Here is an 11,346-nt window from a genome sequence, read left to right as displayed (position 1 = left end):
ATGTGTTGAAAATGGCTTATTGTTGTTCAGGATATCAACAGTAGCTAAAGTTGGTGTTCTGAAGCTCTGTATGCCTTTGGTATTGCATGCGCTCAGTGATATGCGTTTTCTGATATTGTAACAGTTTACGTGAATACGGAGGCAGTGATTGTTTTTATTCCTTTTTATTTTTTTAACAAAAATGTCATTTTGTTTTCACACAATTGAAATAAAGTCGTGTAAGAAAAATCTACACAAGAAGTCCCACAGTATCCCCTTGTCCTGGACAGACATGATCCACCAAGATTTTCATTCACTGGTTTAAAAAAGAGAGAAAAAAAAAAAATTTAAATCACATCAGGTTGGACATTGAAGTGTTACTTTGACAAGTCCACATCTTAAAATAGGTGCTTGAGGGTGGCTGAAGAGGGGAGGGGGAAAAATGTTTGAAAAAGACTCGAATGAACAATTAAAATGCCACATTCAGAACCTCCTCCCTCTTCTCCTCAGCTGGCGGCGGCCGTATAAATATGCAGCTTCTAACGTTCAGCAGGTGTGTGAGGCAGAGTTCACTCCAGGGACACGACTCTCACAACCCCCCCTTCCTGTCCCTGTGTGACTGACAAAGATGATGTGAGAAACTGCAGGTGTCTCTCATGTGTCTTTTCTGGAGTATTTCAGTAACTGAGCGGCCTGGCCTCCCATTCGTCCACAGGAGAGGGGAGGCGGGTCGCACAGGACCAGACCAGATCAAACCAAACCAGTCTGGATCAGATCCCGCCCCACTTGAGCTCATAACTCATCCTTCTCAAAGTCATCATCCAGGTCTACATCACTGAGGTCGTATTCCTCCTCCACAGGAAGCTGAGAATGATATAAAATAAAGACACATGGTCAGAAAAGATGGTATAGGCAAGAAAGGTTTTACTATAACCAGGTACTAGATTCCTAATCCCCCATTTTTAGCCACGCCAGCAGCATGGCTCTAGGGATAGCAATGTAGTAATGTGGTCTGTCAGTCCACCACTTTGTTCTAGACTAAAACATGTCAACTATTGATCAATATATCCTTTGATAACTTGATGATTCATTGACTTTTCCTCCAGCACCACCATGAGGCTGAAATTTGTGGTTTTAAGAGAAAGTCTCAATAACTTTTGATTAGATTGCCATGAAATCTAGTACAGACATCCTTGTCCCCCTCAGGATGAATTGTAACATTGGTGACACCTTAACTTCTAATGTAGCACTATCATCAACACCTGCAAAACTAAAGACAGTCTCATCAGCCTCAGTTGTACTTTGAGTTTTGTGCTAATTAATACTTGCTAAACTAAAATGGTAAACATTATACCTGCTGTTAGCACCATTAATTGCCTACTATTTTGATAATCGATTAATCATTTTGAGTGATTATTTAAGAAAACAATGTCCCAATTCTCTGGTTCCAGCTTCTCAAATGTGAACATTTTCTGGTTTCTTTAGTCTTCTGTGATAGTAAATTGAATATATTTGGGTTGTGGACTGTTGGTCAGGACAAAAATAGACATTTGAAGACATCACCTCGGCCAATTTTATGATATTTTGTAGACCAAACAACTAATTAACTGAGAAAATAATAAATAGATTAATCGATAATGAAAATAATCGTTATTTTGACACTTGGGTTTCTTTTTAATTTTCGGGAAATAACTACAAGTCTGACTTAACTTCATGAGAAAGAAAACAGTTGATTACTGGTTACACTCCAATCGCCATATTGCTTAATATAGTGTTTCTTAACAATACTCAGATGTTTATAGTATTGTATATGGAGGAAGTCATGAGTAGGTAAAGGTTTGTTGCATCACTGTTCTGTTGAGCACACACTTTCCTCACCACACCACTAGTGCTCCAACTCACCTGTCCATCTTTGCCGTCCCAGGCTTCAACGGTGTGAATCTTGGGCATGGACCCACCTCCCAGCGTGGCAGTTGAGCCACGACCGACAGAAAGTTCCCTGAAAAGAAGATGGACAACGTGAGCGCCATGAGTCAGTCTACTCTGATGCATGTTTTTCTGTTAATCCTTGTTAAGGTAGGCAGACAATAGCATCCCTTACCTGAGGAACTCATGAATGCCAGTCTCACTGAAGGAACCCCTGAGCAGAGCAAATTTCATTTTGCGTGTGTTGATGGCGGCCATGGCGGGGTAGCCAAATCCACCAATACCCAGAGAAGACTCCAGCTCCATCTGAGCTCCTGCCTCAGTCCACAGCCAGCTGATAGAGGGAGAGCGGGACATTAGTCACAGCCATAATTAGTCATTCCTTCCTGGTCACACTCATCCGTTAAGAATCCTTGACTGGACTTTCATTCTTACCTCCACATCTTCTTCTTGTACTTGTCAGCCATCTTCAACATCACCTCCAGATAGCCATTTCTACCAGATGCACCTGTTGAGTTACAAGGACAGTGGATGGTGAAACACATGAATAATAAGGGTATTTATCTTTTGTGTGAAGTCCCCACACTCATTAGTGCAGCAGCTTTTGATTAGATATTGAATAATGCAGTATATCAGTTCTTATATTAAATATCTGAACAGGTTCAGTACAGTGTATTAGATTTGGTTTTTAAATTTTGTGTGCTTTGATGTAACATTTCTGAATTATTTAAGATGTCAGAGCCGGAGGTGTGTGGTCTCACCTGTGTCCAGGATATGTGGCAGGACAGCAATTATGCACAACTGACTGTCCTCACAGGTCTTCTTCATGACAGCTTCACTGAGGATCTGAGGGACAAACATTCACAATGCACACAATTTAATGTTTTGTGAAGGGGATTCTGTGGGGTCTGTCAAGCAGTCTCAGCTGTTGCACAGGACTTTCCATCAGTGTTCTCAGTTATGTGATGTCTTTTGCATATTGTGTTGAAGTTTCAGTTCCTTTTGTCGGTCACTGCTCAGGCTTAAAATAGCTCGTATAAAACCTAGTTAATCCGGTAGGTTATGAGTTAGACCTGCTTGGTGACAGATCTTTTTTGTGAACTTATCCAGAGAGCAGAACTATAAATTAGGACTGTGCGATATGACCAAAATCTCATATCCTGATATAGGTCAATTCATATCCTGATTACAATACATATCACAATATAGCACAATTTTGTCACCTGCGGTGAAACACAGAGAGCAGCAGAGAGTAGCGCAACCATAAATGATAGCAAAATGCAGCAGAGACTCTCACTGAGCTGAAATGTAACAAGTGCACATAAATTAGGTAAATAACATAAATAAATATAGTCTCTACTGCGTTTTGCTGTCATTTATGGTCGCGTTACTTTCCTCTGCTCTCTGTGTTTAACCGCGGGCGGGGCTCAGCCCTCCGTGTATGTGCTGTACACACAGCGGAGCAGAGGAAAGACAGTGAACCAGGTGAAGTACTAGAGTTGACAACAGCTGCACCCATTACGTTACGGTAAGTGCAATAAAAGAGAGTCATTTATCAATGTAATCCACGCAAAAGATGGACGGACTCCAAATGACAAAAAATATTGCCTTAAAGAGTGTAATTTGCAACACAACGAATAAACGATAGAGCATAATATGAAACGACATTTTTCTATCGTCACATGATATATATTGTCAAATCGCACAGCCCTATTATAAATCATACATGCGTCTAATAATGGAAATGAGAAACACAACTGTACTAACCTCCACCAGCTCAGGAGGAGGGGCATTCTCAGAGAACAGATCCATAGCCCTCTCGATGATGTCACCACGGGAGCGGCCTCCTTGGTAGTCCTCGGGCTCCTCGCCTTTACGGAAAATCTTGATTGTGGGAAAACCACGGATCTAAAACACACAGGATATACATGTTCAGTTTTAGGTTAGGGATGTAAATAATGCCTTAGATTCTGTTGCATATTGATATTTAATTAGGGATTCAGTTTAGGAAATATGTCTTTTAACTGATGTGATACAACTCAGTGACATTTGGTGTTACATTTGTTATAATATCTGATTAAACTTGTGTTTAGTTGTTAAGCAACTGTAATACGCATGTTAAAGGTGATAAAGGTGACATTCTTTGTCATGACTGATCATAGTCTCAGGACACACATAGGTCATACAGAAAATGCATGACCTTCCAAGTCTTTGCTTTGAATCATTGCATTTAATTGCAAACAATATCTTGTCATGTGACTGCAAATAAAGAAACTGCAGCTAAATTCATGGTGGCAGAGTTTAAAGATGTAGCGTCATGATATGAAGCAAAAAATATAAATCAAATGAAGCACTAATAAGAGAAATCAACATTTGCACTAGACTGGATGTTCTGAGGCAAAGTCAGTCTAATATAATTAGTATGACTTGACTTCACACCACCAAAATACTTTCATAGCTTTGTTTGGATAAACAGACACATTCATACCCATAAGAAGACTTTTACAAACCACAATTATTTGGTTGTTGAGACATAGCATTTCAAACTGTGCACACAGGTATGTTTACAAGGTCAAATCCACATTATGTAAAGCAGAAAAGTCTGTGACCACAAGCCTCAGTAGCTCATCATGTACATCAGATCATTTTATTTGGTTAAACTTACAGCTGAAAACAGGATAGACCAGCTTAGCAGCTGTGGTCAAAATGTTCCACCTTTTATCAATTTACTAGTAGTTTGCATGTGAATTATGCATCAATGCACAATATTATTTATAAATTCTAACTCACCCCGTAGCGGCCTGACACACCCTGATGAACAGTAGCATCCACGGCTCCGAGGCGAACTTTGCCCTTGGTCTGCTCCTTCACAGCTGCAGCTGCAGCTGCCCACTCAGGCTCCAGGCTAGAAACAGTGAACAGGATGATGGTTAAGAAAAACCAACTATGATATACTCAAAAAAAAATGTCATCCCACATCCCATTTGGAATTCTTTCTTATAATTTGATGCCTGCAATGAAAGCCCAACAAATGTCACTGGAAGTATAAACCAATTCACTTAATCTTCAGTTGTAAATATGGGCTTGTAGCAATAGAATTGACTTCTGAACTACTAATGTACAAATGTACAATCTTCAAATGTAAGGATGTTAAAAACTGGACTACAACATTTAACAGGAATACTTTCTAACTGAAGTAATGGTCCCAATGAAGTGTTATCAGTGAGGTCTGAGGTCAATTTCTCAGACTTACTGAGAAATTGTTTCCAAAAACAAAGATTGTAATGTTGTTTGGTCTTTCAAACATCACTTTCTAGTTCTGTAAGTAACATTCTGTTAACCTCCGTTTTATTGGGGCAGTGGCAGAAATCTCAGAGACAGTCAAGTGCCAAACTCACTTCTTGCAGTGTCCACACCAGGGGGCAAAGAACTCCACCAACCACACATCATCGCTCTCCAGCACCATCTTGTCAAAGTTGTCATCAGTGAGTTCAACCACATCCTTCTTACCGCCCCCGCTGCTGCCTCCACCACTCTGCAAGAGGACAGTTGAATTACTTAACCGTGTTCACGTCAACTTTTTATCCTTCCAATGTGAAAACTAACTACAACCTAAAAGCTATATGTGCATGCTCACTACTTCCTCTACCTGTTTGTAGCTGGAGCCGCCAGACTTGCCACTCATCCTGTCTTTCACCAGAGTGCGCAAAGCATTCATGGCTCCATCCACGATGGCCTGGCTACTGCGTCCACCTGCGGGATGAAGGAGGTCAGTCATTGCCACTTCACCAGTGACTTCACCAACAATCTGAACACTTCCATACAGCGCTTCATATGCAAATTACTGATTTACTGAGAAAGGAGGAAGTATTTGACTTCTGTTACACAACTCAAACCTCTTTTTTAGATTTATCTTTTCAGATAAGCTTTCTAAGAGGGTTTGGTGAAGTAAGGAGGCAAACATCAAAATCACAAAGCTGTCTGCTTGATGCTCTCATCTGTACCTTGATACTCCTCTGGCTTGTTCTTATTGGCTCCAAAGACCTTGATGGTCGGGAAACCCCTGACGCCATACTGGCCTCCCAGTGACTTGTGCTGGTCTGCATCTACAGCACCAACCTTGACAATACCCTGAAAGATGCCGAAACAGATTAGAATGTGCTGTCTCAATTTTTAAACACAGCAAAATATACAAAAACTGTAAACTCATTTCAATTCTGGAGAAAAACAAGACTTTAGAGCCGTCGCATAACATTTGTGTGCTGTTTCACATCTCTAGAAGCAATGTGGTTCAAATTAATACAGTTAGAGGTGATGAGTATGTTGAGAACAACAGAGTGAGAGAACATTTGACCAGTTCCATTTCTGTTCACATCTCACACCGCCGTTTGTTGTTATTCTCACAAACTTCTACACCTTTTTAGAGGACAGCTGTGAGCTAGAGATTTGTAATAGTGATATAGCTTCAGTGTTGTCTTTTCCCGAACTTTAAATGATTCAAAGTATCCGGCAAGACAACTGGAAATGTTCCGTTTACCTTGAGGGCAGTGGCTGCCTTCTTCCAGTCAGGAGTGAGATTTTGACAGTGGCCACACCTGTGGTAATAAATAGTGGAGATGCAGTGAGGTGAATATTAAATCACATTCATGATGATGTTTAGTAATAAGATATTTTTAGCTTTTATTGTTTGTAATCTAGTTTTATAATGGACACAGAAGTCATGGGTTGGTAAGCAGTTGGAATGAGAAATATAATAAACATTATTCAAGTCCTGAAACATTTCATTTAATCAGGAGATCAAACTTGTAAGCAAATTGATACTAGTACAGACCTTTAGCGCAGAGCTGCTAAATGTGTAAATGGAGAGTGCACATCTCCACTTGTTTTCCTGTTTATTACAGACTTGTCTTTAAGATTTAGCTTCTGTTCTTTAACGCAGATAATAGACTGAATATATGTATATATTGAGAATGCTACGAGTTAACAATTTATCAAATTTAGAGCTGCAATAATCAACTGATTAATTGATTTGTTGATTGACAGAAAATCTGCAACTATTTTGATAATCATATAATCATTTTAGTCATTTATTAAGCAAAAATGTCAAAACATTTGCTGGTTGCAGCTTCTCAAATGTGATGATTTGAAGCTTTTCTTTGTCGTACATGATAGTAAACTGGATTTCTTTGGATTTTTGATTGTTGATCAGACAACACAAGACATTTGAAGGCATCACCATGGGCGCTAAGAACTTATATTTTAAAATCACAATTTTCTGACATTTTATAGACAAAATGAATAATTGAGAAAATAATCATCATAATGAAAATAATCGTTAGTTGCAGCCCTAAATAAATTCAAGATATTTTTGTATAGTTTAGCAATTAATTTTTTGGTTGAGTATGTATGCATGCTGTCTGCCTGTATATGTGCTAAAACTCATTTTCTACTGTTTTTTAATCACTCTTTGATTGCTTTTGTATAAGATTGTACTCTAAACTGTGTACTTGCCATCTAACCCAAGGAGGAGCTACCAACTTTGCATAAGTTACTAGTCTCCACTGACTCTCCCAGTCATGGAGAAGCATTTTATAGTCAAATGACTCAACCATTACTGAGCCTGAATATGCTAGTATACTGAATGTGGTCATTGTGTCACTACTTGGTTGTTCCGAGACACTTGTTACCACTGAATAATGCCCACCACAGTTGCACGGACTCACCATGGAGCGTAAAACTCAATCAGCCACAGACTGTCACTCTGGATGACCTCCTTGTTGAAGTTGGAGGGGGTGAGCTCAACAACATCATCACTAGCTGAGTACATGGCATGGACAGACAGGACCAGGGAGCAGCCCAACACTCCTGGAGGAGCAGAGATGAAGATAACAAAAGATTTACTATCAGCAAAGAATGCTCAAACGTGTTCAATAAAACAGAGCAGCCGGGGACAATATAATCCGACTTAAATACAGTTTATATGCAGAACTGTTGCCAATTTGTGTAACAGCATGTAAAATTTAGGTTTCTTGATTCATTGATTCAACGGTAACAGAGGCCTGTTACAGTTATATGCACCTTAACTTAGCTATTCGAGCTAGCCGGGCTAGCAAAACGCAGTCAAATACATCTCCTATTAACAACTTCTCCAACATGGCGTTTTATAAAGGTAGAAAAGCTGTTTCTCTTGTCACTCACCAAGTAAAAGCGGTCTCATGGTTTTAGCTGCTCTCTGCTCGCCTCCTCTGTTAGCAACACACGCAGACCTGCCGCTGCTTCTCCCTGAAAAGTAGATCGAAGAATCTCACCGTGGCCCACGCTGATTGGTGCGCTGGTGGCGACGCCGCGCCTCAGCCAATCAGCGTGCGCCGTGTAGTTTAATGCAACCGGTATGGTGAAGACAAGGGAAAAGGGGCAAAACCAAACAGCGCTAAGAGGAGATGTAATGATGACATGTAGCTCTCATTATGCCGACGTGTATTATGTCCATTTACACATTTATATACAACTATAGACAGACAACAATAAAATAGAAAGTAGACTACGGTAATTACTGTTGTATCAAAACCTTCAGTCAAGGAAGAAGTACTCAGCTCTTAAAGTAAAACCACACTGTAAAAGTTCTACATCAAATGGACAACATTTACAAGTACTTTGGTTTATTTGTTATTATTATCATAACCCCAGATTATAGATGATCACTGTACACACTAAAAAGTCACTGGGTGAAAATGTATCCAATTTAGGTCAATAAAGCACCAACATATTACTGGGTTTATGTTACCTAGAAAGCCACTCAGAACAAGGAGTTGTTTTGACCCACTTTTAGTGTTACATTTTTTTTTTTATCGTTGAGTTATCAAAAAAAAAGCTTGTCATAATTCATTCTACTCTTTATTTAAACTTACATGTCACGGTTTGTTATTGATCGTGAATAACTTGTGTATCTTTTGAATGACAAATGCACATCGTTTTGCACAAGTGGGTAAAATTTGACCCGGTCATTTCTAATGTGTAGTATGCTCAGCCTACACTTTTATTACATAACCAATCTTTGCATGTATAGGCTATTACATACCTATAGTACATAACTGGCAGTAGATTCACTGTATAGTTATTTCCACTCCTCATATGCAATTCCAGTGAAGCAACAATATACAGTAAATAGCCTATCAGACATACACACATTTGTAGTAAGTATAATACTTGACTAAATGAACATTATATCACTGATAACTTTTACACATAGTAGTTATTGCAGCAAAATGTAAATGACAGTTCTTGGAGGAATATTCAATGTGGATAAAATTTCAGTGAAGTTTGATTAGGTCATTATCTCAAGTCAAAAAAAGTCCTTGTATTCCTACATTCATTTATTTACATAGATCAACCCATTATAGCCTAACTAAACTTTGTGTGTTTCCATTAAAATCTTGTGGAAAAGTTAGTCACTGAAAGTTTGACTTGACTCCACTGCATTGCAGGTTTTTACTTCAGCTGATCTCCAAGGAGGGTTGAATTGAGGGCAACCGGACTTGGTTGAAGATACTTGAAGACATTTCGACTCTAATCCAAGGGGCTCCTTCAGTTCTAACTGACTGGTGGGGAGTCCCAGGTATTAAACCTCTGCTGGGTCGTAACCAAGTCCAGTCGCCCTCGATTCAACTCTCTTTGGGTAACAGCTGGAGTAAAAACCTGCAATGCAGTGGAGTCAAGTCAAACTTTCAGTGTCTAACTTTCCAACAACATGTGATGGAAACACACAAAGTTTGTTTAGGCTATAATGAGTCGACCTGGATAATTGAGAATCTTCACAAACATTTTTCAGCTGTTGTTTTGGTTACAGCAAATGTTACAGCAGTTTATAACACAAACACTGGATTTTTATTCTACACTGTTTTTTAATCACTTATTAATGGATTCATATCCCCAATGGTTTGCACCAGTGTTTACAAATACAAAAAGAAAAGCCTCTAGGCTACTGTATTGTGGAGGTTGCATCACTAGGTGGAGACAAACAACAAAGCACTGTGTGCTATGTGATCCAACCATAATGATCCACTTGCCTATCAATCATTCACCCATAATGCTAACAGCAAACCTGCGAAACTGAATTCAAAGTAGAAGTTGTATAAAAGCAAGTCACCTCCTGCCAATCCTGTAAACAAATGTGATTGCCCAATAAAAATAGACATAACCTGTAATGTTCCTAATTGCACTGGTGGATTATTGGACTGCTTGTACGGTAGTTTTCGTTGGCATCAGAGCCACATAGTGTATAAAGGTTTTCCGCGACAACAGGGGAATATAGTCCAGTATATTTAGGCATATATCTCACTCTCTGTCGGGTTATTATTAAGCCCAAATCCTCTTCATATTTAGTGATAATACATTCAAAATGGATGATGGATAATGCACCTAGGTCTGGGATTTTGAACAATATTTTATAGGCTATTGTAAAAAATAAAAAAATAAATAAAATAAAAAGATGTATTAGGTTACTAGAAGGATTATTGCCTGCTAATCGATTACCTTTAACTAACTGTTGCTCTTATAGCTGCCACGAAAGTGTGCGTGTCCCCGATTTCCCTGTTTGCTACTTCTCAATTCATTACATGTCGCTGTGATTTTATGATCTGCTGCGCTTGGCTGCACTGCTGCATTAAGACAACCGCAGACAGACAGGAAGATACGGAGTCATCCACAAAAATAAATCACATTGTCACTGCGGGGCATTGCTTGTGAGATTATCAGATTGAATATTAAGGACATTTGTAACTCTAATGTAATAATTAAGTATAAACCAGTTGGCACGTTTGTAGCTATTTTCTGCATTGTTTTGGCAACATTAAAAATGTGTTCTGCTTCTTGTTCCTTCAGTTGGATGTTTGAGCTTCACTGCGCAGAATGATGTAGTTTGACACTAGAAGGGTGTTTTCACATTCATCTGCTGAAAGTGGAAAGTTTCTCTGTGCTCACCTTAGATCTCAGTTTACTTGCAGGTATGATTTGTGACATCACAACCAGTTTGGAAGCTGAATCCAGTGTGTTCCAGTGTGTAATTTACACAAATGAGATGTGGAACACTGAATTCTCCATTGCACAAACAGTGTGTCAGGTAATTCAACTTTGGAAATAAACAAAATTTGTATATTCATTGGCCTATATTTTTCAATATGAAGGAGTGGCTGTAATCTTAATTTATTACATTTGTGGAAAACAAATTATCATTCAAAGAAGAGTGTTTTTTTATGTCTTAAAACATGTCTGGAGGAGATATTTCAGCCTCCTAAGAGCTGACAATGACTACAGAGCCCTTTGAGAACAGTTTAACACAACTCAATGTCTTAAGGATGTCAAAAAAATGTGTGGTAGTTAATCACAAGACTGTAATCAGTAGAGAACTGAACAAGGACTAGAATTTTTTTGGGTATGTTTTGA

General features: G+C 39.0%; 1 protein-coding gene across 1 annotated transcript; it reads right to left on the bottom strand.

Annotated features, from left to right (window-relative positions):
- Positions 1–148: 148 nt before the first annotated feature.
- pdia6 (protein disulfide isomerase family A, member 6) lies at positions 149–8,238 on the bottom strand. The gene is made up of 13 exons (XM_067571487.1): positions 8,104–8,238; positions 7,629–7,770; positions 6,443–6,500; positions 5,910–6,036; positions 5,555–5,658; positions 5,304–5,440; positions 4,696–4,810; positions 3,673–3,813; positions 2,667–2,751; positions 2,341–2,413; positions 2,081–2,239; positions 1,882–1,978; positions 149–843 (listed from the first exon to the last, which is right to left on the bottom strand). Exons 1-13 carry the CDS (start codon positions 8,120–8,122, stop codon positions 772–774), a joined length of 1,329 nt encoding a protein of 442 aa, XP_067427588.1. The 5' UTR covers positions 8,123–8,238; the 3' UTR covers positions 149–771.
- Positions 8,239–11,346: the final 3,108 nt, after the last annotated feature.

Source organism: Thunnus thynnus, chromosome 18 (genome assembly GCF_963924715.1).
Source record: "Thunnus thynnus chromosome 18, fThuThy2.1, whole genome shotgun sequence".
Taxonomy (NCBI): Eukaryota; Metazoa; Chordata; class Actinopteri; order Scombriformes; family Scombridae; genus Thunnus; species Thunnus thynnus.
Note: the sequence above shows the minus strand (reverse complement) of the source record. Positions and strands in the feature narration are given on the sequence as shown.